The sequence below is a fragment of the Zosterops lateralis genome (genome assembly GCF_965231275.1).
Source record: "Zosterops lateralis genome assembly, chromosome: 19".
In the NCBI taxonomy this organism is placed as follows: Eukaryota; Metazoa; Chordata; class Aves; order Passeriformes; family Zosteropidae; genus Zosterops; species Zosterops lateralis.
Window position 1 is genome coordinate 10,310,523 of NC_139779.1, and position 27,803 is coordinate 10,338,325.

At 43.4% G+C, this 27,803-nt stretch overlaps 1 protein-coding gene and 1 long non-coding RNA gene across 4 annotated transcripts in view; both read left to right on the top strand.

The window, feature by feature from the left end:
* CASTOR2 (cytosolic arginine sensor for mTORC1 subunit 2) overlaps positions 1-27,803 on the top strand; it is a 127,724-nt gene that overhangs the window by 23,322 nt on the left and 76,599 nt on the right. Inside the window, exon 1 of one of the 3 annotated variants that reach the window (XM_083875408.1) lies at positions 1,832-1,969. The exons of the other annotated variants lie outside the window; for them this stretch is intronic. Coding sequence (XP_083731534.1) covers positions 1,965-1,969 — 5 coding nt within the window. The 5' untranslated portion in view covers positions 1,832-1,964. Of the gene's footprint in view, positions 1-1,831; positions 1,970-27,803 lie in introns of those variants that run through there. 3 annotated transcript variants of the gene reach the window in all.
* LOC310917299 lies at positions 14,082-27,787 on the top strand. Its single transcript, XR_014591427.1, has 3 exons — positions 14,082-14,191; positions 15,010-15,149; positions 27,554-27,787. It is a non-coding gene; the product is annotated as an uncharacterized lncRNA (long non-coding RNA).

Here is a 27,803-nt window from a genome sequence, read left to right on the forward strand (position 1 = left end):
AGACTGACAAAGCTGAAAGGAATCATATTTCACTTCTGATTAAAGTAGTTCTCGTTAAACTTTTATATAATACTTCTATGTGGTCTAGGCAGTAAGGATTGGAGCCCTGCATTAGAAAATGCAGTGTAAATCCCAGATAGTTTGGGAATGTCTTTCTCTTACCAACAGTCTTGATAGGAAAGTATGCTTTTATAAAAGCTTGGTTTTTGTTGGGTGGTTGGTTTTGCTCAAGGGTCAGCATGCTGGTTCCCAAGCTTTGCCAGTTCATCAGGCTGCCTTAGGCCATGCAAAACTTAAGCACGTTAGTTGCTCCATTTAAATGCTATTAGCCAGGTATATGGTTAAGTAACTTGATAAATTGGGAATGCAAGTTGTCGGTTGGGACTGGGGAAGTGTTCTCCAGGTGTCTCATCTGGCCATGACCCCTTTGGCAGAAGAAAAGTCAAGTGATTCTTTTGAAGATGGTCGTGTGGGATTCAAAGGCAGTAAACGCAGCAAAGTTACTTTATAAGCAACTAAGCTCTGTAGAGCATCACAAAGAACAGCTTTTTGTCCCTGGGATCACCACAAAAGCTGCCTCAGGCCAACAAGAAGTTTGTATCGTGCAGGATGTGGTAATGAAGTACTATTTGGCTTATATGCTCACAAATAACATAAGAGGAATTCAAATGAATTTTAAATCTCTCCTATGGAGTGTGAAACATGGCTGTCTGAACCCTTTTAAACATTTGAAATAGAGGGATTACAATTCCATAAATGTTTTACAGAGATCTAAAGTTTTTGAAAGTGCTTATGATATTTCTCAAGACTTTTTCAACAAGATACACAAAGAATATATTAAAAAACAATAATGCTGTGTGCCTACAAGCTTTATACAAAGGGAGAATTCACACACCTGTGGCTATTTTTCATGCATTAAAAAAAAAATACAAAATAATTTTTTTCAGCCAGATCGGATATACATACGTTGTCAAAAAAAAAGCAATTAATTTTGAAACCTTGATATAGACATTAAAAAAAATCTACTCTTATTTATGTTAAGAAGTATAAGCTTCTTCAGTTACGTAGGCATTGTGTTTATTTTGCTTTTTCTGTTCAAGTGCATAACGTACATATCCTTGGGCTTCATATGATTATTGCTATAAGCTTTAAGAAAGGCTCATATCAGAGGATCAGTGACTGTAAAAAAATCATCAGTCTTGGATTCTATTGCAGGTGGAATCACAAACAGTGTCATATGCACCTTGACGGTCATAAATTGGAAATTAAAAGAAAAGATACAGAAATTACTGGGTTTTAAATCTTGATGAGTGTCTAACTGTATCTTCAGCTGAATAGGATGAGATCTGTATTAGTGACTGAGCCTGTTTAGGGCTTCTCAGATGACTTTCAGCCAAGGTTTTGGGTTTTGTTTGCACTTCTGAAAAGCAAATCCTACTCACATTCTCAGTGAAGGGCAGGTTTGTTCAACATTGCTCCTGAGCACTGGATCAGCTGCTGCTGACTTCACCAGTGTAATTGCACAGTGTCACTGGTGCTGGGGACAACACTGAAATGCAGGCTTGTGCTAAAGGATCTACATGGGAAACTTCTGGTTTGAGGTTTTTCCATATTTGGCCATTCAGGTTGTAAAAGCCAGTTTGTACTTCTAAGAGAAAGGTGTGATAAGAGATAACAGCACAGCACAACGTGGGCAGGTGCTGATGGCATCTGCTCAACAGTCAGGGACCTGCCAGGGGCCAGATGGGAAGAATGTGGTGAAGTGGGCTGGCTGGAGTTACTTGGCCAAGTGTGTAAGGTCAGTGCTGCACTACAGCCAGGCACAGTCAGAGAAAACACTGCTCAGAGACCTCTCATAGCTGGCCAGCTGTTGCAGAAGTGGTGTTACCACAACCTCTGAATAGAAATAGTTGTCAAAGGGGCAGTAGCATTTCATGAAGAGTGGTTAACCTGTGGACACCTGCATGAGGTAGGTGTTGTTTGGACATTCCATTTTCAGCACCAACATACCCAAATAGCCAAAATCCCCTGAGGCTGGGCCCTAAGAAACAGGAAGACTGGCTTTAAAAAGCAAGTTTCCTTCTGTGCTTTGTATCCAGGCTTTCAGCTTAGATTTGTCTGCAAACAAGCCTAAGCCTATTTATTTATTTATTTGATTAGTTTTTCTTGTGTAAGCATGTTATTTGAGGTAGAGATTTGGAGAGAAGAGAATTGCTTTGTTAACCATGTTGCAATGAGTGAGAGTTCAGGATTATGCAGAAGGCTTAATGAGGGGAGAGGTTTGCCTCAAAGCTGCAGGACCTTAGAGTTCCTGACCTCTCTAGTTTTATGGAAATCACTCACCTGAATGCAACTCCATGCCTTTGCAGAAAAAAGTTCTTCCTTTTCTCAAGCTGCTTCCCACTGCTTTCTCCACTGCCCAAAAGATTTCGATGTAAACTCTAGGTGTCCATATGGTTTTGAAGACAACTGGTATGTGGGCTTTGGATACCAGAGAAGCATTGTGTGATTGACTTAGAGATAGGAATAATCAAGGTGTGGTTCTCATACAATAGAGATTTAAACTAAATATTCATGGTTGTATAAATAGTGGTCATAAGGCCTATGTGACATCTGAATATCAAGAGCATTTATTTCTTGTCTCAAGCCAATTTTTGACAAGTCTGGAATTTCCTGCATGGGAGACTGGAGGTGTGTAGCTGTGTGGTAAGGGATCAACATGGTGAGCAATACTTTGATTCAATAACAAAGGGCATCTCTTGGAAACTTTTCTTGGAAGAACAGTGGCAGGTCCTGGTTAATGAGCAGAAGACACTGAAACAGCAAGTAAATAAATGATGGAGAAAGGAACCTCCTTTTCTGCTTTTGAAATAGCCGTTTTTGCAAGTTTTGAGCCTGAGCAGTGAAAGGATTATAACTGCTCTTGTCATTTTGGCTGGTGCTTGAATGTATAAATGGCTGCACACCTTTGTATTACGAAAGATCTATAGTGCCATCAACAAGTAACTTCCATTAAATCCTTGTTTGAAGAGCTCCCAGGCTGAGCCCTTCATAAACCTTTCAGCACGGTGGACTGATTGCACCTTCTGTAAATGCCATGTGCTGGGCTGGCTTCTACATTTTCTCAACCAACATCAGGATCTTCTCCAGCCAGCAGATACATGAATGTGTGATACATGTGCAGATTTTATTTTATTTATAGCTTTGGAGCTGCTTGGGGCAACCACCTCCCTTCTGCAACACTTCATTTCTTTTTCCTGACCTTGATCCTCACATTTCTGTTTTCCAGGAGATTTTGCCTGACAGTCACAGCAGGCTTGTCTTGCCTCAGCATAAAGGGGGGCATAGTTTGCATCCCTTTATAGCAGAGTGTGACTGATCTTTTCCTCATGTCATGCTCCTCTGAGCTGGGGTGCTGCTGTGCAAAGCTTGTGTTGCCTGGTGTTTGCAGGGGGGGAAACAGAATTCAGGAGTTAGGGTGGTACTGAGGCCACATAAGCCTCATTATCTATCTTTATTCTTGGGGCTGGGGGCACGTTTGTGGCCACTGTTGTGTGCTGGTAGTGTTTGTCATTCATGAGGCTTCACTTCATGGCCAAGGATCACTGGACTGGAGCCCTGTGCTCAGCTGAGGTTCAGCATTCCTCAGTGCCTGAGCACAGGCAGGAGGGTTGGGTGATGAAGGCATTTTGTTTTGTAGTTGTTTTCCAGGCTTTTAATTTAAAGTTATACTCAATCCTTCTGGCACCTTCTGCACCACATCCCTGATTTGGTGGCTGGCCAGCACATATGATATGACTCCTCTCCCTTGTACTTTGGGCTTTGGTTCCTGTTGCAGGTGACCCAGTGTAAGTATTGATGCCTTGTTTTCCTTGTGAGAGGCCAGGCTGACCACAGTTCACATATCAGAGTGTTCTGTTCAAGTGCCATGATTTCACACTCTGTAGGAGAGATTTAAAATTCATTTGTCTGTTATTTGTGAACATATAAGCCAACAGTACTTCTTTCCCACATCCTGCACTATACAGGCTTCTTGTTAGCCTGAGGCAGCTTTGTGGTGATCCAGGGACTAAAAGTCCTTGTTTTTTGACGTCAGATATTTAAAAAATAGGTACAGAGAGCAGCTCCCTTTTCTCAAAAATGAACAGTTGTCTACATCCCTCTCAACAGTCAATCCTATGCAATGAATTGGGAGCCCTGTGACAAAGAACTGGGCTGCTTATTTAATTACTGCAGTATATAATCAACTTCCTTTTTTGAGGAATATCTCATTGGCTTGTAAGAAATCTTTCCAGATCACTTGAACTTGTGAGGTTTTGTGGAGTTGTTAAGGGGGTTTTTTTGGTGTTTGTTTGTTTTGTTTTGTTTTGTTTGTTTGGTGGGAGTTTTGTGTGTCTTTCAGATTTTGGTTTTTGTTTGTTGTTGTTGTACCACGCCAAAGTGTGATAAGGAACTTAAGGCCTGATTTGGGAGAGATGGTCCCAGCCCTAAAATGCTTGTGCAGATCACCGAGACCTGTCTTAGCATGCAGTTTTGATGAGGAGATAAATGTAATTTGGAAAGGTAGTTTCCATGAACATTGTATTTCCTAAAAAGTGTATTTGGAATGTTTTTATGATGTGGTGTGCTGGTCTTGACTGGGATACAATGGATTTTCTTCACAGCAGCCAGCATAGAACTACTTTGGATTTCTGCTGGAAACAGTGATGATAACTCAGGGATGTTTTCATTACCTCTGAGCAGTGTTTGGACAGAGCCAAGGCCATTTCTGTTTTTCTCTCCAGCAGTGGGAAGGCTGGGGATGCACAAGGAGTTGGGGAGGACACAGCTGGGACTGCTGAGCCCAAGGCCATCCCAGACAGTGTGGTGTCATGCTCAGCATACAGAGCAGGGGGAAGAAGGGAAGGATGGACATTCAGAGTGATGGCATTTGTTTTTCCAGGTCATCTTTACACGGGATGGAACCTTGCTGTCCTGGGAATGCCCAAACGTTTGCCTGCAATGGGAAGTGGGAATGAATTCCTAGGTTTGGTTTGCTTTTCTTGTCTGTGTGGCTTTTGCTTTCACTATTAAATTGTCTTTATCTCAGCCCATGAGTTTTGTCTTTTTACCCTTCAGTTCCCTTCCCCACCCCACTGTGTGGGGAGGAAGCACTCAGCTGTGGGCTGAGTTGCTGTCCAGGGTTAAACCATGAAACATGGGTGGATTTTGCTGAAAAATTCTTAATCCTCAAGCTTGTTTTGAATTTTCCCTTGTTAGCTTATAAAAAGGCCAGTTCAGACAGAGGAGTAAAATCATCATGTCCCTTTACCTTGCTGCACTGAGATACAAAAAAAAAAAAAAAAAAAAAAAAAAGAAAAAAAAAACCCCAAACTTAAAGAACCTTTTCATGTGTAATAATTTCCTTATTGTTAGTGTCTCAGGTCAGTTAAGCCCCCAGTTCCTGACACAAGCACTTTTGGCTTCCTGGGATTGTTGGAAAAGCTCCCCTTTGGGCCCAGGCAGTGCTGTGGGTGCAGGCACAGACATGACCAGTGAGTTGGGGCAGGGAAGCTCTACTCTACTTTTCTGCAACTCCCCCAGGGCTGTGTTTGCTCCTGCAGCAGCACAAGTTAGCAGATGGAAAAAGCTGCAGATGAACGTGTAGCAGTGGTTAAATCCAGCAGAACTGTAGGAAATACACTGGCATGGGAGCTCCAGTGGATTAACTTCTTTTCTGTTTCCTATTGAAATGTTTCCCAGGGCATGTTGCATACAAAGCTGTATCAAACAAATCTCTTGAGCCTTCTGCATTTTCAGAATCATGGAACTCTGTTTTCAGCTTTCAGCAAGTTTTCTTGGGAGCTGGGATAAGAAGTGAGGCTAACACTGGACTGTCCTTGCCCACCCTGTGGCCCTGTGGTGTGATCACTCTGCACTTGCAGCTTGACCCACCTGGCTCCATCCCAGGTGTTACTCTTGGGAGCTTATATTTGGGGATGAGGCTGAGCTTTACAAGCAGAAGGCCCTGGAAGGTCGTTCAAGCATTGCTGCCTCAGAAGAGGGCTGGGGTAAGGTGCCTGGCTGCCATCACTGCCTCCAGGGGCTCTGCTGCCAGGTGATCTGGTCCAAGGGACCCAGACTGCTGAGTCTGGGCATCATTGTGTTCAGCCTTTTACTGTGCTGTTCTCTGGGCTTGGTTCTGGGCATTTGTGGAATTTGTTGGTTCTTTTATTTTTCTCCACGTTTTCAAATCAGAAGAGATTTGACACCTTTAAATCTTTCACAAAAAAGACAGTTTTTAACCCATAAATTAAACCAACTTTCCTTTCCAAAATATTTTTTTGCCAAGGAATTTGCTGCCTGCTACAGTGAATCCAGTTTCATTGATGGATTTTCAAAGGACTGAGATTAGTGTGATCCCTTACTGGTCAAGTCTGCAGTCAGGCAGCTTGTCCTCCCTGTCCTTTGAAACTGGAAAACCTGCTGGGAAACTCTCTTTTTACCTAGTAGAGCTAATCATTAATTAGCAGGGGATGAAGTACACCAAACAATCTGCTATGCCAGATGGATGCTTCAATGTTAATTTATGTTCTCAAAATAACTGGACATAGATATGCTCCACACCATGGCCTTAATCTTGCTTTTGTTGAATTCAGTGGTAAAAATTATGTTTGCTTTAGTGATCCAAGTGCATATTTCTTTGAGAAAACTGTATTTTGACATCAAACTGTAACAGTAAAAATTAAGTGAATAAAAGGTGTCCAGAGCAGTGGACTTTACCTTCTTACACAGGGGCACATTGGTGAAAAAATGAAGTTTTGTTTTTATCTCCCTAGAGCATTTCTATTATCTGAATGCCAAGAAATGAGTAATTTGGTTTGGTTTTGGTTTTTCTGTTTTGTTCCTATGAATAACTTCTTATGTGTCTTCCTAAGAGAATTGGAACTAAAGCCTAGTCTTGGAAAAGTTAAGCTGTGTGTTGCCTTTTTCTGGAAAGCCTTTTGAAGGAGCCCAAAAGAAAAAAGCAGTTAAGTTTTAGAAAGTCATGGTGATAGCTTATTCTGCCACACTTAATTTTAAATGACAAAGGCTTACTACAAATTTCCTTCCGTATTTTTCTTCTGTTCTTTCGTTTTGTTGGGGTTTTTCTCTCTTTTCCATTCAGCTTCTCACAGCCAGCAGTTGATGTGCCCAACAGATCTGTATGAACTACCTGCTGGAGAACCACAGGGCTCACTGACAACCTGCAGGCAGTAGTTCAAATCAATAGTTCATCCACATTTTGTAAAAGGCGGTGGATTTGTTCTGTCATGCTTGTGCAAGGAGCCAGGTATTTACTAAAGGTATTATTTGTAAAGCTGGAGAAGAGATAGGCCCTGGAGGATGGAAGAAATTTGAAATTTTCTGCTCTTGTCTTTTTCATTGAAATTCAAAATATTGATGACACATCTTACCAGTTTTTAACAATGAAAATAAGTTTTCTATACTGGCTTTTGGCAGTGTTCAGATGAATTTGATAGTTATTTACAGGATAAATTGTGTAATCAAAAAGCCAATTCAAGTCTCCATTAGTATCCTTTAAAAATCAAGCACTATGTGGTATGCACAGACTACCTCACAAGCTTCAATTCGATTTTCAGGGTTTAACCAAAACATTGAATTACTTTTACCTTTGTGATACTGTGAGGATTATTTTTAATTAAATGAAGTGTTTTAACATGCTCTAATTGTTTTTTTTAGCAGATGTGTCTAATGCTTGATAGAGAGGGGCTGTTTCTGAGAACAAGACAATGCTGTCTTGCCTCTTTTATCTGAGTGTTGGGTAAATATTCCTTGAGGATCGGGGAGGGAGAGGTTATTGATGACTTCCCTCTTATTACAGCCATGTGCAAATCCCAGAATACTTGTGTGTGAAGTGCAGGGGGGCGATGATGTGTACAGGGTGAATGGTCTGATCCTCACTTGTGCTGCAGGAGCAACTCACATTCCCACAGCAAACAGTGCAGAGGCTGAATCTGAGCAAGTGTGTTGGGCTGACCTTGGCTGACACAAAGTACCCATTCAGCCCCTCTATTGCTCACCTTCCCAGCTGCACAGGGCAGAGAAAATAAGGTAGAAGACAGCTCGTAGGTTAAGGCATAAGGTTAAGGATAAGGCAGTTTACTAAAGTGAAGGTTTGCTTGTGTACAAGCAGAGTAAAATCAGTTTTATTCCCTACTTTGCATCAGCAAGAGCTTTCTGGCCCCTTGTGGGGAAGCAGGGCTTCAGCACATGTGGTGGTAGCTTGGAAAGACCAACATCTTAAATAATGAATGCCCCCCCCCGCCCCCTTCCTCCTCCTTTTCTGAGCTTTTATATCTGAGCTAATGTCATATGGTCTGGAATATATCTTTGGTTAATTTGGGGCAGCTGGCCTGGTTGTGTCACCCTCAGGATCTTGCCCAGCCACAGCCCCTTGTTGAGGGGACAGTGCTGATGCTGTGCCAGTGCTGCTCAGCAGCAGCCAAAACACTGGTGTGTCCTCAGCACATGTCCCCTGCAAGGCACAGCACTGTGAGTGAGGGCTGCTGTGGGAAAACAAACTCCATCTCAGCCAGACCTAATACAGCAACTCATTAGTTCAACTCATTCTTACTCCCTGATGTACTCTCAGCCCAGTTTTAAGGTCATAGCGAAGCCTAAATATACATTTCCCTGAAAAAACATGCCATAAATAATAAACTATATTTTCACCAAACCAACACAAGATGTTCTCTACTTTTTAAACCAAGGCAATGGATGAACTCAAAGGAGGGTCAAAGCTATTGCAGAACAACAGACTCTTCCTGCCAGGCCTGTGCAGTCTGACATGGCCCAGGAGCTGGGCATGGGCTCTACAGTGGCTGAGCTCCCTTCATGGGGTGTTGTCCCAATGTAAGGGACCAGAGAACAGTGCTTGGCCCTTTCCTTGCCAGAATATGTGACCAGAGTGTGGTGAGGACACCTGGGTTTCTTAGCATGGTGCAGCTTTTAGGAGACTTGAAAGGAAGATCCTTGGCTCTTCCAGTAGGCTTGGTGTTAGCGTAGAAGATGGGCTAAAACTGTCCGTGGTTTAGGAATGGTTATTTCCCAATTTACTGCTCCCACTGGCTTGATCATCCCCTTCTCCTTCCCTTTGATGTAATGGAGAGAATTGGAGGCATGAAAGGTAAAGATCACAGGTTGAGATAAGAACAATTTACTGGAAACAACAATGAGATAAGAAAATGAGCAGTAACAGCAACAATACTAGTGACAGAGGGTACAACAGGCAAATTATCCACATGGAAAACCCCCTACAACAGATTCCTCTTCCACAAGACTGCCTTCCCCTCAGCCCCTAGCAGTGACAGGGGATGGTACAGAATAACCTCTAGAATAACCTGGAGTCCTGGCCATGCCTCCTCCTGACTACTGCAAAAATTGACCCCATCCTGGCCAGAGCCAGGACAAACTGAGGAGAAGCTTAGTCTGAGGAGATTGGAAGGTGCTGGAAAAAGGAAGCAACACAGCAATAGATGAAAGTGTGACAAAATCTGGGAAAATGAGAATGTTCACTTAATCTTGCAGTTGTAATGGGATTTCCTTCCCCCTCAGAGTAAGCATTAAGATTTGCAGAGAGCATGAAGGTCTGGGTCAGAGCTGAGCCATAGCCAGGCACTTTGGCACTGAAATCTACTCTTTCTTCATTATTTCCAACAATTAGAGTTGGGTTTAGGTTAATCCTACCCCTCATCTCTTTGCTTGTTGCAGAATTTTCCTTTTCTTCTGTTCTGCTCCCTATTGGCTTCTAAGATGTCTCCCAGTCTGACTGGCAGTGGGGTGTAGGGCTTAGGTGTGACCACTCTTCTTGCATCCCAGGCATCTCGAGATAGAGAACTGCTGAAATATGGGATGAGGTTTCCAAAAGGGATGCCTTCAATTATCTGGTTTACAAGCACCATTTCAGGGAAGGAGAAGAAGAGGATAAGGATCTGTTTGTCAGAATCAAAAATTTTCCATGTTGGCCTGCTCCTATTTTGCTTGCAGGTGGGAAGTCTGCCTTTATTTGACAACACTGCATTCAGGGACTACTGAATATGATCCCTCTCCCTCCATGTGAGCCAAGGACAATTAAGCAGAGTATATAACTAGGTGGTGTCTTAAATTTATGGTTAGTAGCTCCCAAAAACTCCAAAGAGGCTAAAGAAAGTTTGCTCATGATCTGTTTTGCAGGGCAGGCTGAAGGATAGGTGAAAGATGTTGGCATTTTGAGAGGTATGGTTAGAACTGGTGTTTACAGCTACCTAGTGCCAACTTGCTTGATAAAAATTGTGTAAGATTTCCAAGAGTATCAGGAAACCTAGGGTAATGTTGGGAGAGGGAAAGGAAGCCAGCTGCTTTTTTAATAGATCAAATTGCAAGAGAATTTGAGTTCCTGTGCTGTTGTATTTATTGCTGGGGACAGTGGTGTGAAGTGTAAGCAGACAGATGCATCACAGATGATGGCTGGAAGTCTCTGAATGTCATACAGATAATATTAAGAAGTGATCCCTTCCCTTTGCTATGGTGTTACATTCTCTGTTTCCCAGACTAAGCAGTCTGTAGCAGTTATGCCAAATGCACAATCCTTCAAAGCAGAGTGCAGCCTTCTGATCTGCTGCACCGCAGGGCCTGCAGACTGTGCAGGGGATAAACAGGCTGTGTGCATTGAATCACAGAGTAGTTTATGGTGTTCCTATCAGAGAGTATTACAGTGCAGCTTCTGGAAGTGCCCCAGTAAAAACAAATACTGTATTTGAGACATAATCACTGACTGTAGCAACATTGGTTTAATATGTAACAACATATCTATGGGGGGGAGTGAGAATTACATGGTTCAGTCACTACACAGGTAGGAAAAATTGCTCTCTTGGTGCGTCTTCTCTGTGGCCCAGCTGGGATTTATTGTCATAACTAAATAATTTTGTACCAAAAAGTAGCCATTTTCTCCCATTGGAGCTTTAATAATGATTTGGAGGTGGGAAGGCAGCACTGAGATGCCTGTGGCTCTGTCATGCCTGTGATTTCTTTCAGCACAGGAGGCAGAATCCCTGGAGTCTGGAGTGAAGCAGCCTGGGGGTGGTGCCAGGCTCTGCTGCTCCTCTCTGTCCACCAGCAAAAAGTGAGACACTTCCAGCATTCCCTGGGATGGGAATTTGGACTTCTTTTTTATCTCTCTTTAAATTTTTACTTCCACAACAGACGATGCACTTAGCGGATACCACCCTGTGAGAGATTGGAGGTGTCTGTGTATCCTTCCTGGAGGGAGCAGCCTTGGCACAAGGAACTTGTCTAGACTGAATGGAGAAATGGTTGTGGCAACAGCTGGGCTTTGTCTTTGCGCTATAAACAAGGACTTGCAAGTAGGTTGTAAAGGGAGGGTTTGGGTTGGTCTTTGAGCTGAGGCTTGGTTTCTGCAGTTTGGTTTTGGTACCGCCACAGCTGCTTCACAGATTTTAAGAGCAACAGCCCTTGTTTAGGCAGTGAGAATCTTCTTGAAGCCAAGTAGTGGTATTTTTGACCTTAATTTCTCTGACTTCCTATCTGCAAAGCAGGATAAATCTTTACTGTTTACTTCTGAGTCTGTCTAGATAAGGTTGCTAGTGGTACAGTCATGGCTTTGTATACATGTGGGGCTCTTCTCCCAGTTTGCCAGGTTGTAATCCTCCAGCCTTAGAGCATCAACAGCAAGCCCAGAGGGCAGCTGCCTTCAGGACAGGGTTCTTGCAGCGCTGCTAACGTCCCTGGTCAGTTATATTTATTTGTGTGTTTTCCCCTTCTTTCTAATTATGCTGATATTTACTGCTCAGCAGCTGTAGTCTGAGAAGGAGAGTGGTAAGTGCTGGCTCTGCAGCTGACACCCTTGGTTAGGTGTCAGCAAAGGCCTCTTGCCAGCTGGGGGAGAGCTGTGTGACCTTTGCCTTCACTTGACCAAAAGGTGGTAGGTTGGCTGGAGTTATCCACTAGATAACACCTTGAAAGTGCACAAAAAAAAAAAAAAAAAAAAAAAAAAAAAGGCGGTTACCTGATTTCTGTGGCAGGAACTACCTGACAAATAACTGAGAATTTGTGAGAAGGGCTTCCCTGAGGATTGGGATCTGCCATAGTGAAAAGCCCCCACAAAGTGAATGCTTGGGCAGTTCTGGGTGGGTGATACTGTCCTGACTCCTGGTCCTAAAATGCCTGTTTTGTGTCAAAATGTGTTTCATAGTTTTCCCACATCTGTTTCTGGGTGTGCTGGTTTCACAGGAACTTGTTAGGTGCCCAGTGTGGGAGACCATCAGAAAATGGTCTTCAGAAATTTTCTTGTTGAGAATCCTCCATCTCCTGAGACCCAGCTCCAGTGTCATGCTGGCACTAAAAGAGACCTGGACTGAGTGATGAAATGGTCTTTTGGACCTTAGGCTATGAATTTCAGAATGCTTTTGACAATTGATCACCCTTTAGATTCTGCAGTAAAGCCTGCTTTGTTTTTTAAATGACCAAAAAAATAAAGTCTTATGACTCTGTCTCCATGGGTCACTGTCCCAATTCATGAGCTCTTGAATTTACTTGATAGCTGCCTCCCCTTTCCATTTCCAGTGGTGGGAGTGCAGCATCATGGTTAGGAGCATTGTACTCTGTGGAATGGACATAGGGGTGAAGGGGTGGGATGTCTGAGTTGAGCTGGGATGTGACATCTAGAATAATGTTAAACCCAACTCTGATCTGGTCTCTGGAAGTAGGCTTTACACCTGTTTTCATGTGGAAAGATGAAAGTGATGAAGTTAAGGACAATTTACTCCTGTTTGCTTCAGGGAGATGAGAAGATCTGTTTGCAGAATCTGTTTGCAGACAGTCCTGAATTGCTGAGTGCAGGAGGTGATGGAAGCAGGCTGGTGAAAGGCCTAGTGCACGATGCTGCACTCCTGTTGGGGAAGGGAGTGGGAGGGTGAGGTGTCTGCATTTGGAGCCCCATTTTTTTCCTGGCAACAACAGACACAAATTATTCCCTGCTCTGGTGATTGCAGGATATTTGCCAGCATAGAGCTTTGTACTGAAATCTTTGGGCTGGCATGCAGTAATTGGTTGGTTTTTAATTTCTTTCCTTTTTTTAAACAGTACTTCAAATGGTGCAGTTTTGCCATGGGGTTATAATTACATAAGCCATAGAAATGTACTTCAATGACCAGTCAAATGACTTTGTTTTTCCAGTAATTTAAGCTTGCCATTTATTAAGTTGTTGAAGGAATATAATTGAAATTCATTGGGGAGTTTAATTTCATCAAGCCCTCTATAGCTTCATGCTTTTGCTGTGTCTGTGTGCATTTGGCTTGCCTGTAAATGGCTCGTTCACTTTCATAAAGGAATTAGCTCAACTGTGCAGCTGTGTAAGGAGCCAGCCCCCAATCCCCACCCCACACTGCTCAGCGTGCCCAAGCTTATTCACATAAACATGGGCAGAAGTGGCCTCTAACTATTGCAGTTGATAGAATATTTTTATTAATTTTATTGCAGGCCTTTATTCTACTTTTGAGCATAAACAGACACCTGAGGTCTAATACAGTACAGAAGGTTTTAGTGGCTGCTCTGGGGATGCTCCTGCCATGCTGACTGTTGCTGGGAGGTGGCTGCTGCTGCCTTGCAGTCCCATCAGGCTTTTTGGTCAGCAAGAAACTCACTTGCTTTTTCTCACTTCAAGACTTCTCAGCTCTGTAGGTTTGCCTGCTGGTTCTGTAGGTGTCAGCTTCATCTGGGGTCTGCCCCCAGCTTAGTGTGGAGGGCTTACCCAAAAAAACCAGTGCTGTGCAATGCAGAGTCCTCTGCAAGCAGCACTTGGTCCCCTGCTGCATCCCCCTTTCCTGCACAGCCCTGGGCTCCTCTCTGTGTGCCACATGACCCTGCAGTGTGTCCCCCTGTCAGCCCCTGTGATTTGCCTTCCTTCCTGACATCTAACTTGGGAGGCCCAGTGATGCTTCCTGCCACTCCGAAACTGAGAGGGAGGAGTCAGGGGACTTGTATTTCTTCGATGTGGCAGGCCTCCTCCACCGGGATTTCTATAACCAGCAAATCCGGGGAGGAGTTAAAGCGCTGCTGGTCTGATCTGAAGACACGAACTAGCAGGAACCTTTCTCCAGCGGCCCCTGCTCTGCGGAGAATCCCGTCTGGCGCTGCAGACCGGAGATGTGCGGTGTGTCCCGTGTGGCTGTGCCGGGTGTGGGGTGCGGTACTGTCCGGCGTGTGTGTGTTGTGTGTGTGCTCCTTGTGCTGTGCCGGCTCTGCCCACTCGGCTCGTTGTGCGCTCACCGCTGTCCCCATGGAAACACAGACACTCTGTTTTCTGTGCATGATAGTGCCTAACCTGGATTTTCATGCTTTTGGCAGTCTTGTTCCTTAAGTCAGTGGCTTTAGCTGTGAAAGGTGAGTATGTGGGGAAGGAGCTGGTTACAGAGATCTGGGCTCCTGCTTTAATTCTGTCATTAATGGGATTCAGGCAGTCAGTTTTCACTCTGGCCCCTTGTGAGCGGGGAGGGCAGAAGGATGAAGACTGTCAGTGGGTTCAGTTCTGCTCCACAGTCTGAGTTGCAGGCTTGGGGGAAGGGTTACTGTGTTACCATGGGAGTTTTTTTGCATAAGTTGGACTTTTGAGTGATTATAAGAATTATTGTCTGGTTTGACTGAATTGGTCCTTGCTGCTTTCCTCATTGTCTGGCTTCTCTGCAATTCCTCACTGGAAAAATCGAGGCTGATGGGCTTGTTAGCATGGGCTGAGCCCAGCAGGACATACATGCTTCTCTGCACTGTGGTGTCTCTGCCTTTTCTTTTAATTAAACTTCAGCATCTTCTGGACTGTTTTCTAGTGATTGTGCTTCACTTTGTTGAACCCATCCTTAACAAGGCTCAGCCTGTTCAGTTTGCACCACAGCTTCTGTGCTTTTTGGCACTGTCATAATGCCAGTCCTACTCAGACTTTTTTTTTTTTTTTTTTTTTTTTTTTTTCTGAGGCAGATGTGAAAGGGAGCTCACAGAGCAGAGATTGGCCTAAAATCACACAAGAAAACCTAGAATAATACTGCAGGCAGCTTTGAATTCTCAATTTTGATCTGCAAAACATGGTGGGGGAAGTCTCTTCCTTGAGTCTTGTGAGGGTAAGTGCATCAAGGGCAGTTCAGAGAATAAAGTATTTCAGTGATGACCATGTAAACACATTGTATTTCAGGCTTGGGATGCTACAGACACCCCAAATTCTTGTCACCTCAAAAGATCAACTGTTGTGTGTCTGCTGTAGCTGCAATCACAGAGTAAGGTGGATTTTAAGAATGTGTTTTGTTTGAAGCTACTGCTTTAAGCACACTACCAAAACTGTCTTCTGAGTCTGTGCAGAGCAGAAATTTGGAGGAGGGTATGCAATACCTTGAAGTTTTGTGCTTACTTTGTAGCTTAGGCTTGATTTCTACATCTGAGATGGAGGAAAAAAATTAATTAAATTCTCTGAGGTGATTGGGGGTGGAGGGAAAGGCTTGTTCAGCAGCCTTTTCCTCTGTAAAGATCTCCCTGTCAGTTACAGGGAGATCCGTTGCACCGTTTAGAATAATGCTACAGTTAAATCCTGTTTATGATGAGCCCTAGGAGGCCTGGAACATGAAAACTGCTCCTCTGTTCCATTCTATGCACGGAGTTATTTGGGAACGTTGATAACCAGGCCACCCATGGCTGGGTTGCAGTGGCTTTGTGCCATGTGGCTTTATCTACTGGAATGTTTGAAATCAGGAATAAAATTCCAACATATGAATGTTCAAATTACCACCGAGTTAGCACTGAAACACTGAGTAGGCTGTTCTCTACAGAGGTGCTGAGCCATTGCAGCTCCAGCTGCTTGCAACAGGAATTACCAGTAGCTCTGCAGTTTAGAAGCTGCTGAAGGACTTGCAGGCAGATGTAGATGACTGCCTCTGGGCAGTGAAGTGGAAAATACTGGCCTGAATTTCCATGGCAAAGGAGTATAGATAAATAGCAACAAATTAAGCAGGATGGAGAGAGGAAGAAGTTCATGATAGCCATAAATGTTGTGGGAAATTCTTTCTTCATAGCTGTCCTTAGAGGAGCAAGTCAGCCAGTGTGAACTCGCAGTGGTGTTAAATCACTCATGGTGATTTGATGCTTGGGACTTGAGTGCAGCTGGCTGGTAGCTTGGTGTCGGATTGATCTTATTTGATGGGATTGTTCCAGCCCAGTGAATCACAAGCTTTTGCTTCTGATTTACCCCCGTGTCCCAGTTCTGGCCAGGACAGGGTTAATTTTTGCAGTAGGGAGGAGGGGGCATGGTCAGCACCTGAAGGTTATTCTGATACCACCTTACCATTGCTAGGGAGGTGGGAGGGGTCCTCAGGGGTCTGGCAGCAGTCAGGGATTGCTGGGCACCGTGACCAAACTGCAGGTGAAGTGTTCACCTCCCTTGCACCCTGTTACTAATATTGTTGCTGTTACTGGTAATTTCCTTACTTAATTACTGTTTTTAGTAAATTTTTCTTATCTTAGGCCCTGATCTTTACCTTTTGTGCCTCCAATTCTTCTCTCCAGCCCCCTGTAGGATTGGGGAGGGAGGTGTGAGCAAGCAATGCATGGGTTCCAGTGGGAAAACCATTCCTAAAGTACAGCACCCCACCTCCACAATGGCCTAATCCTCTTCTCATTTGTGACAAAATTCTTGTTCTCCGTATGCACAATACAGTTACTAAGAATGTATCCTTTCTTATATTTGTGTTATCCTGCAAGAACTGTTCTGATTGAGTTTGCAGTGGGGAACAGGGAGAGACTCCCAACTTTTGGTCCCTTGTGTCAGACAGGACTTTCCCTGTCAGACAGGAATTCGCCCAAAGCACAGATCTGCAGAAAAAACGTTGTTTTCCAGGAGTGGGGCAGTTCTGAGCTTGCAGGGCAGTGAACCTTTCTCAGTGTAAAAAGTAATCAGATTTTTTACCTGGAGACTGCTTTGATAGTGCCCTGCTGGGAATGTCATGTGTGCCAGCACAGTGTCAACTATGAGCAGGAAACCTGGAGTTTTAGAGAGCATTACCTGCTCCTGGTGTATCTGAGGGAGAAAGTGTATAGGTGGGCACTTGATAGTATAATATGTGTTGTTCTGAAGCAGCAATTTCTTTAGAAATGCCTTATTGTCCTCTTCTTTTGAAAGCTGAGTGGTGGACAATTGGATGTATTGGGAGGACAAGACAATGATTCTCAGTGTGGAGGTTGTCTGGCACAACACTGAGGTACAACAGAGCATTATAATTTCTATTTTAAAAATGCAATAGTTACATTTTAAAGCCATAACTGAATATACTTGTAAATGCTTACTGCATCTACTGCGATTATCTCTTCTCCTCTTCTTGTTTTTTTTCCTCCCATTGCTCTGCTTTTTCAAACAGGGGCATAATTCTCTCTGCAGGTTTTTTTCAGCACATATAGCTGTGAGTTGGCCTGCACATCAATCTTCTCTTACCCAGGGAAATACTTCAGCTCATGTAGATCTGTTCCTTCCATCAAGAGAGACATCCTCTTCATAGATCTTCAGGTCATTTAAAAGAAAAAAGACATCTTCAAGCACTTTTCCAAAATCTTCACTGCTATTTGAATACTCCCTCTAGGAATTATTTGGTAAAGGATAAAAGCAGAGCTGTGGATGTGGAAATGCTTATGGGTGTTCAAGCACAGGAATGGGTTAATTTTTTCCATAGGGACATATCAGCATTTGCTCTCTCCCCTCCTTGATCTTCCAATATTTTTTTCTTTTTTGGTGTGAGATACGAATTAGGGCTGTTGAACCAGACTTCTAGTTCAGGTTCTAGTTAAATACAAACAAGAAGCAGTTTTCTCCACATACACACAGCAATTGGCATCCTGGTTTTGAGTTGTGGAGTAATGCTTCAGAACCCTTCTCCACACCTGTGAAGTCTAGCTGAGCTGCTGCATTTAAAAAGGGGTTTTTTTTCTTTTTTCAAATGGCATGTGATTACATGAAAACTTCTTCTGTTTTTAGATACATCAGCATCAAGGCAGTCATTTGATAATCAGAAAACCATACAAATCTGATAGTATGGCACAACAGCAAATTGCTGCCATGAGGAGCATTGCTTTCACTGCTGCTTCCTCACTTCTGTGCCAGCAGTTTCTAAGTTGTTGGGACAGGATGGAAGCTGTCTGAACACACAAGGGAATGTGAATAAAATGTCAGCAGTCTCTGTGATTAACTGGATAGCTTTGTATTTGGTTCTTGTTTAATAATACACCAAGGCTATGCTTCTCTTGCTTCTTCTCTGCGTGTTGAAATTGACTGATGCCTAAAATATAATCGTTTATGTGTAATCCTGTCTTTGTGTTTGTAACAGGAATTAACTTCGGGACAGTATTTGGTCCAAACTGTGGGCTTCTGACCTATGCCCCACCTTTTATTTCTTTTTCTAGCAGCTGAGGCAATTGATATTATTTAAGTTGGTAATAATATTTGAAGCATGCCTGGAATATATCTGATAAGTGGCTTCATGCTTTTGATAAAAGAGTGAGGCAGAGAAAAGCAGAGCTTAGTGTAAAGTTTATTAAATGGCAGAGCACGTTTAATCTTCTCACCCCACAAATTGAAGCCAGAATCCAGCATTTGTGTCCCTGCAGCATCACTAAAATCTGATTTGTCTTTGCCACAGCAGACTGTTTTTTTTTTCTCAGACAGACATAATGGGTTGTTTGTTCTTTCTTCTTGGACAGCTGAATAATATGTGCACAAACCCACCTACCTCTGTGCTCTAAAATCATGGAAACCAGCAAGTTGCACAGCTACCCTTTCTGACAGTATTGTAGCATGCTGTAAGTGCTAATATTCATTAATATGCACCAGCAACTGCTTGTGTTTGAAATGAAATATTCTACAGCTTCCAGTTAAATGGCAGATAAAAATAAAGAATCTTGATGGACAGGTATGTGAACACTTGTAGCATGTACATGAGCTCTCACATGCCCACTGCTGAACACTTCTCTCCTTATCACTTTCCCCATGTCTTTGCCTTCAACGTGCTTCATTTTATTGAACTTTAAAGATGATTGCAAAATTCATGAGAACTAAATTAAAGTCTTGAACAGATAGGTTGTCAGAAACTACTACCTGAGTTGTAGTAGTAATAGCAGGACCAATAATGCGTTGCCTCAAATTGCATATATTTTATGTTTTCTGGCTTTTCTCCATGATTTTAGTGCTTCGCCACTTCTATTGGTGGTATCATCAATAATCATCTGAAAAAAACAAAAGAAATTGGCTCATTTCCTGATGCTGGGTGAAAGACTTGCCTGTGAATTTACAGTGCTTCCCCACAGCTGGTAAGCTCTGAGGGACCTGAAATGCTGATGTGGATTTTTTGTACTTGAATTTTTCACTGGAAAAAATGGATGGCAGACAGCCCAAAATACTGCATTGAATGCATGTTGAAGCCATAAGCTGCATCTAGGAGTCCCAAGCCCCAGTACTGCCATTTCTTCTATTACTTGCAGGTAAAGATCCAGGCTTGTCCTGGTAGTTTGGATGACCATGAGCACCTACATACACACTTCTACTCCTGTGGCTGTTTCAGTTTTCACTCCAGCTTTCTGGGACATGCTGTTTTTATCTAGGCAGATATTGAATGTAGTAATCTGCCTGTTCCTGTGCTTGAGAGACAAAAGCCTTTCCAGTCATAAAGCTGGGGAGAAATGCAGGAGCAAGCTCTGAATTCTTATTTTGTGGGGTGTTTTCTTAGAGGAGCTGACCATTTCCCAAGGGAACAAGGCTGCCCTTCACATTTGCCTCTTGAGAACAAGAGCTCTCTCACACACTAAAGCATCTTAAAATGGAAGAAAACCTTTCTTGACCTTTTTTTTCCTCACTTAAGCCACAGGACTTTGTTCCACAGAAGTCAGCACCTGTATGTGCAGTTGCTTTCCCACACTTGAGGTTCTGCTTTATATATAAGTTTTGGACCTGATGTCAAAATCTGAGGTTGTGTAGGACAGAGATCAGTCAGGACAATGTATCCTTTTAGCCCTCAAAACCAATTTTTGGATGACTAGTGTTGGTGAAACTGCTGTGATACTGTGTTTTTCTCTGAGGTACACAGCTTAGAAGATAAAGGCACTCTAAGTGAAACCTGAAATAAATGTGCATTGTTGCATTGGGTAGTAAAAGAGAATGCTGGTCTCTGGTGACAAAGGAGATTGGACTTACAGCACCTGTGTGATCCAAGGGGTGAAGCATGTCTCTTACTGAGCAAAACCATTTTCTCTTCTTTGAGGTTCCTGGTCTCTGGTGTCTCCTTTTATTGTGGTGTTTTTCTAGACAAATACCTTAGAAAAGAGTCTCTGTATGCTCTAAGTTGTGTAAGTTCTGTCCTCTCCAAAGCCTTAGTAGACTAACAGGAGAAAACAGTGAGACTGATTTGGCTGATTCCTCATGATCAGTTGTACATATAATTCCTAAAGACTTGACTTTGCCATACTGCCCATAAGTGGTGCAGAGAGTGCCCTTTCTTGGGAATCTGAGTTTTACTAAATGGCTGATTGGATACAAACATTGCAGAACTAGTAAAAGGAAAATTCTAAATCTTGCCTTAGTTTGACTGATCTGTGTAGTGGTGCACCCGTGAATTTACATAGAAGGTTGTAAATGGTGTTTATCTAAGACAGAAGTGAATTCTTTTCTTAGGAAGATGAGTGAAATTTTTCTTACCTGTTCTGGAATGGAATTGCTCATGATGAACAAGAGTGCTGAGGGAAAGCTAACAGTACTATATTCAGTCATTTCTTTAAATATATTAAAAAACAAAACTGTTAGTCAGCTTTGTAACTTATATTTAGCATGTCCATTTAGTCCATCTTGAATATATCAGAAAATGGATGCAGAGGAATAAGAAACCACAGCACAAATTAGTGCAGGATGACATTGTTCCATGTGTAACATGAAAGCATTTGGCACCATGAGCTCATTTTGATCTCACTTCTTGTTTCTTCTGCCTCCTACCAGCTTAGAAAAGAGCTAGAAGTGTGAGCCTTAATGAGATTAACTCAACATGAATGATCTGTGGTTTACTCAGAGTTTATCAAATGTGTTTAACCTTCACAAAAGCAAGGATTAGATGAAGTTAGATGGCTTAGATGAAGTTTCCCTCACCTACTGCCTGTGCTCGGTAATTCGCTGGGTCTAGAAATCAGAACAGCTCCTGTGAAGTCCCTTCTCATCTTGCTGAGGAAGAGATCCCATGGTACAGTAGCACCTTGGATGGAGAGCAGACGTTCCCTCTGCTTACAGGGTGAGATTTGGCACCCAGCTGCAAAGGAGCTGAGTTCATTTTGGTTACCTGTAGGGGTTTTGAGAGGTACTGAAGTGCTTTACTCCTTTTCCACTTCTCTTGTAGCAGGGAGTGCTGGAAACCTCACAGTAATCAACCCTGCCTACCTTTGAAAATTGGGCTGCTGAATTTTAATGTGGAAGTTGTCTGGCTGGCAAGTAATGGTGGAAAAGTCCTGCCATCAATGAGGCAGAAGCAGCAGCTCTAAGTTGATTTTCCCTTATATCAGTGACTAAGATGTAGCATCCCCCAGTCTGATTTCTGGGAGGTTTTCCTCAAGCCTTGTTTGCTTGGTGCCTTACAGCTCATACACAGTGCTGAAACCTGAAATTAGTTCAGCTGTGTCAGGACTAACAGATGGCCACTTCCTAGGAGAAGATACTGAGCATTCTGTACAGGTTGAGCAGTGTGGTGCAAATCCAGGTTAACAGAAACAGCCAAAAGTGAAGGCTGAATTATATCAGATTCCTGACTCATCAACTATTGATGCAGAAGATCCTGCTACGCTTTTGTTGTGATGCTGCAAAGTAGCATTTCCAGCCCCCTGGGCAAAGACATCAAAGGATAGTGAAGTTAAAAACAGACCACTGCTGACTTTGAGAAAAATGTTCTATTTATACAGGCAGATGTTGAAGTAACTGAAAACTTTAGGACTGCTTTAATGAAAGTTTGGCAGTTTTCAACCTTCAAAAACTCATATCCAGGCTTGCTTTCATAGAGCTGGCTTTGAGTGCCCCTGCTTCTTAGCAGAGGAAAGTTTTTTCCAGAATGAATGAGAAGCTCTGGGAGCAAAGCAAGGCCTGCTGTAACCTGGCAGGGCAGGAGGGTGGGCTTAGCTGTGTCCTTTGCCAGAGATGCCCTTCAGTCATGCCAGTCTCTTTCTCACATGGACATTTGGGCTCCTGATACATGGGCTGCTGCGTTTGGTCTGATTCCCTTCTAGAGTGGTCCCCAGCTCATGCTCTGTAACAGCTCTCTCCCACCAGTGCAGCCATCCAGGTACTCTTCCCTTGGCTGGTGACACTGTTGGGTTTTCCAGCCTCTTCAGACAATTGATTTAAAGAAACATCACAGCTTTATGTGGGATTTCTAAATCAGGCAGGATTCTGGCTCACAAAGCCTGCCCAGGCTGTACTTCTCTGTTGAAAATGAGCAGCCAAACTAGTAAAGCTGGTTTGCTCTTGCTTTCTCTTGTACTGAGATTCTCTGGAGTCTAGTGACCTCTGAGGTTTCCTGTGGCTGGGACATGCCTCTTGTGGATTGCTGGGCTTAGTCCAACAATATGAAGTTGAACAAGTCCAAGTGCTGAGTTCTGCACTTTGGCCACAACAACCCCCAACAGTGAGGCTGGGGACAGAGTGTCAGGCAGAAAGGGACCTAGGGGTACTGGTGACAGCAGCTGGACATGAGCCAGCAGAGTGCCCAGGTGGCCACGAGGGCCAAGGGCACCTGGCCTGGATCAGGAATGGTGTGGCCAGCAGAAGCAGGGAGGTCATTCTGCCCCTGTGCTCTGCACTGGTGAGGCCACACCTTGAGTGCTGTGTCCAGTTCTGGGTGTCTCAGTTTAGGAAGGACATTGAGTGCTGTGTCCAGCTCTGGCCCCTCAGTTTAGGAAGGACATTGAAACACTTGAGCACATCCAGAGGAGGCCCCGAGGCTGGTGAGGGGCTGGGAACACAAACCCTGTGAGGAACGGCTGAGGGAGCTGGGGTTGTTCAGCCTGGAGAAAAGGAGACTCAGGGGTGACCTGATCACTCTCTACAGCCTCCTGAAAGGTGGCTGTGCTCAGGTGAGGGTTGGTCTCTTCTCCCAAGCAACCACTGACAGAATGAGAGGACACAGCCTTAAGCTGTGCCAGGGGAAGTTTAGGTTAGACATCAGGGAAAACTTCTTCACTGAGAGCATGATTGGGTGCTGGAACTGTCTGCCCAGGGAAGGGCTGGAATCACCGTCCCTGGACAAATTTAGAAAAAAACTGGGCCTGGCACTCAGTGCCATGGTTTAGTTGATGAGGAGGTGTTAGGTCATAGGTTGGACTTGGTGATCCCAAAGGTCTTTTCCAACCTAATTCATGCTGTGATTCTTTGCTATCTAATAAGGTTTGTGCTTACATTATGGCCTTTCCCCCATAGCTCTAGCAGACAGTCTTTCCTCTTCTATTTAGGACCCATTTTAGTGAACCTTGTTTGAATTTAGTATCTTTGAAATCTACAACTCTGACATTTAACAGAAATTGGGTGATAGGTCAAAAACTTTCACAGAAGGAACAAGCAGCATAGTGTGTTTTCATTAAGACTGCCTTCCACTTTAAAACTAGGCCCAAAATACGGGATCTGTTAGCACTTCTTTCTCAAATCTTCCTTGCTCTGAGTGTGTGTTCATGTCTTCCCTGCTTGCTTCACTTGTTGCTGAGCAATTGAACAACAAAAAACCCCCAAGTAGTCTTCTCATCTTAATAATATCTTAGTTTCTTCAGTAGGTCACTGTTCCCTCTTCCATTCCAGGCAGCTTCAGTGACTCATGGCTTGGCCCACCTGCCTGCAAGAAGCTCCCTGGCTCAAAGCCTGTTCACTTTTGTTCTGGGCAATTGCCACATTTCTAGAGGAACACCTTGGGGTGTGACCCTGATCATGCTTCAGCTGCTAGAGAATACTGACAATCTCTACAAAAGCCTCCTGGGCATCCAAACCCTCTGTTGAGGTTAAACAGGAGAATGTAGTTATAGGGAAGACAAATTAAAAATTCACATTCCCAAAACATTCAGGTCATTGTGCCAGATCAGCAGGAGACAGCAGTGGGTAGACATTCCTATCACTCTTGTCTCTGCTCCATCATGGACCAGACTCTTGACCCCACATTCACAGGGAACAGCACCTAAATCTGTGGGTGAAATTGCTGTTTATGGTGCAAAATGCTCTTTGGGTAATTTGATGGGATTTGACTGTTTTGTACATCAGAGGATCATTCTGCAGTTCATGGAACTGCTTCTTCTAGCAGTGGAGCAAAAAGGCAAAGAACTTGCTGGCAAAGAAATGAATGGTAACTTCCCTCTCTTGAATTCATTCAGTTCTTTGAGGTATAAATGTGTTCTTGATGGCCAGAGAAATCAGTCATTCTGCATTAGGAAGCCTGGTTGATGTCTTCAGCAGGCCTTTATGAAGCTCTGTGTAAGTGGTTTTAGAAAAAAACTTAGAGGGAAAAATAGGATATGGTTTAACACAGAAGCACTTAATTATGTTTTTTTGTGTTACTACTTAAGGAAAATTTAATTGTACAGATATGTGAAAATAAGTTACTTCATCCCTCCAAAACACCACTGGTGTGACATTCATCACTGCCACACTACTGTGACTTGTACCACACCCGAATTTTAATCATTGTATTGTTATGTTCCAATTTGATATCTCTCTTACTGTCACAAGATCAGATGTGTTTAATTATGGAACAGGATCCTGCTGAGGTTTACAGATAGTGTGTGCCCCAAGGACATTACATCTGAACTGCGTCACCTTCCTTAGCAGCCTCCATCATCTGAGCAATTCCCCATCCCCACAGGGGGATGTGGGGAGGAAGGAAGGGCTGTTCAGCAGAGCTTGGGCAGTGGGAGAAGGTGCATCAGAGTGGGGCCAAACAGACCAGGATTCTGTATGGAGACATTCTGCATCAAGAATAATAACAAACACTTGGGATGTGGACTAAGATGGACAATACTGGAGTCTGAGGTCTTGTCTGTCATAATGCACTGGAATAACAAAGGAGACTCTCAGCTTGGCAACTGGGCACACTGTCATAGCCAGAGGAGAAGGCTTTTTAGCTTCTTCCAGTGATATTTGAATCTTGGCACTGAGTGAAGGAGACCTTGTGCAATAACCACTGGATTTCCTAATACCTTGTCTGCTGCTCCCCCTCTGGATTTCTAAGAGCTTTGAAGATCAGAGGGTCATTTATGATTGTTTTCTGTTCTTTGAGCAGCTTTCACCCCCTCACCCCTTGTTCAAACCCCACCCCATGTTATTTATTTACTGATATATGTCAGCAGGGGAAAAAAAGGTGACTTAGTGAATTATTTCTGCCAGAACAAAGCCTGCAGGCTGTATCTCCAAGCATAAGACTTGACAGTAAAGCCTTGGATTCAGCAAAACACAAGTTGTCTGTATAGAAAGAAGAGATCCTGTCTTTCCCAGGCTGTACTGCACTCTCTGTTTCCCCTGAGAGTCAAGTCCTGGTTTTAGACAGTTTTGTTACGAATCCTCCAAGTGTTCTCTGGGACAGAAGCTCAGGCAGCAGTTGTTTGCAGAAACCTCCTGGAACTGCTGCTGGGGACTCTGGTTACTGCAAGTGAGATCCTGCTGGAGACCTGTGCACCATGTCAGACCAAATTAGGTGTAGATCCCTAGTTATGCTACAAAAGTCTTATTCACATTCATCCTCTGTACAGGACTGAGTCTTATTCAGGTCATTATTTCCTTTGCCAGCTTTTCTGCTCTTGCTTGGATTGATCTGTGGATGAAGCTGGCAGGGTACTGTGATCCTGCTGTCCTGTGGGCCTGTGCTTTTCTCTCCTCACTGCATTGAGTGTGCAGGCAATACCTGGTGGGTTTGTTTCTGTATGTTTTGTGCTGTGAAAAAAGCCAAATGTTTGCTTGAAAGCAAAGTCTTATATATTGCTGAAGGCTGTACTCCCTTTATCCTCAACAGAGTTTAAAAATATTCTTTAACTGTTACAAACTGTTTATTTTACCAGAGAACTTACCAAAAGAGCAGTAAATGTTAAGACCTGTCTGGGCTGTGTGAGGCCAGAGTGAACATCTACTTTTGTGCTGTGTCCTGTAAAGATGAGATGCAATCAAACCTGATATTGATAGTGTCTTTCTTTAAAAAGTGCTTTGAGGTCTTGTAAAAGCAGCAAACAGAAGCCAAGTGGAATTGTGCCTAAGAGTCTTTTCACCTTCCTATCAGGTCCACAGCCTAGCTAAAGAATTTGTGTTCTTTAGTTCTTATTCCATCTGTTATTGTCTTAGTTCAACATTTTTACTCAGTTTTGTATGTTTTTGTAGGGTATTCAAGTGTTTTCTGTGACCTAAATGTATATTTTAAAACAGAATTTTCTGATAGTGAGACAGAGGGAACTCAGTGAGAGAAGCCCTGTGGAGAAGGACTTGGGGTGGATGAAAAGCTGGGCATGAGCCAACAACAAGCAGATGCAACCCAGAAAGCCAACCCTACCCTAGGCTGAATCAAGAAAGGTGTGTCCAGCAGGTCAAGGATTCTTACTCCTTGTTATGTGAGTACCTGGAGTGCTGTGTCCAGGTCTGGGGATTTGGAGTTGTTGGAGTGAGTCCAGAGGAGCCCACAGAGATGCTCCAAGGGCTGGAGTCCCTCTGCTCTGGAGCCAGGCTGGCAGAGCTGGGGGTGCTCACCTGGAGAAGAGAAGGCTCCAGGGAGAGCTCAGAGCCCCTGCCAGGGCCTAAAGGGGCTTATGAAAAAGAGTTATTTTTTTACATGGGCATATAGGGATAGGACAAGAGGGACTGGTTTTAAACTAAAAGAGGAGAGATTTGAAGGTCTCCTCCAAGCCAAACCATTCTGTCCTTCTGTGCTGATGGTCACTGGTATTTGCTGGCTCTGGAGATGGGAGAATTGTACTCGGTGAGTCAGGCTATGAGTTTGCACTTTGCATTGTGCCTCACACTACCCAAAGTCCACGACTGCATTTCACCTGAAGTTTTGTCATTTGTTCTGATTGTGGTTTGTTAGTAAAACAAACTTTTCACTGGAGTCTCTATGAAGCATTAAACAAAATTTATGGTATTCACCCAGATGAATAAGATGAATAAATGAGCTTTTTTTCTGACGATCATGCTTTGATGGGTTTTGAAATAGCAGTGACAGAAAGGACTCATGCAGGCAATGAATGAGAACCCTGGTCTGTAGCTGAAAAAGAGTGTTTCAAATCCTGACTTTAGGGGAAGCAGATTGTTGACATACTTCAAGCATATCCCTCAGTTCACAGGGCAGTATTTTCCCTTAGATCTATAGATTCTTACATTTTACACAGCTCTGTTAACCTGAAATCCTATATTGCTAAAGTAATTCAGTTTAAAAGTGCAGAACTGAGGTGAAATAAGACAACCTTTTACATTATAGCCTCAGCTTACTGAAGTTTTGACTTGTTTTCTTTCCAGGCTGGACGCTGTTGATGTTGAATGCTTGAGCTCTTGGATGCCTGAGCTGGTTGCATTTTTCCACAGCAGAGGAACATCCCCTTTGAACTTTTCAGCCCAGGCAGTGTGGCATGAGCACACAGGTGTCACAGTGCTGGACATGTCTGGAAATATCTTATCTTCCCTCTTTTGACTCATCTAGTTTAGTCATCTAGATAGTTTCAACTTCTTTATTGATGAAAATTAAAAGCAACATCTGACAGCATATTTT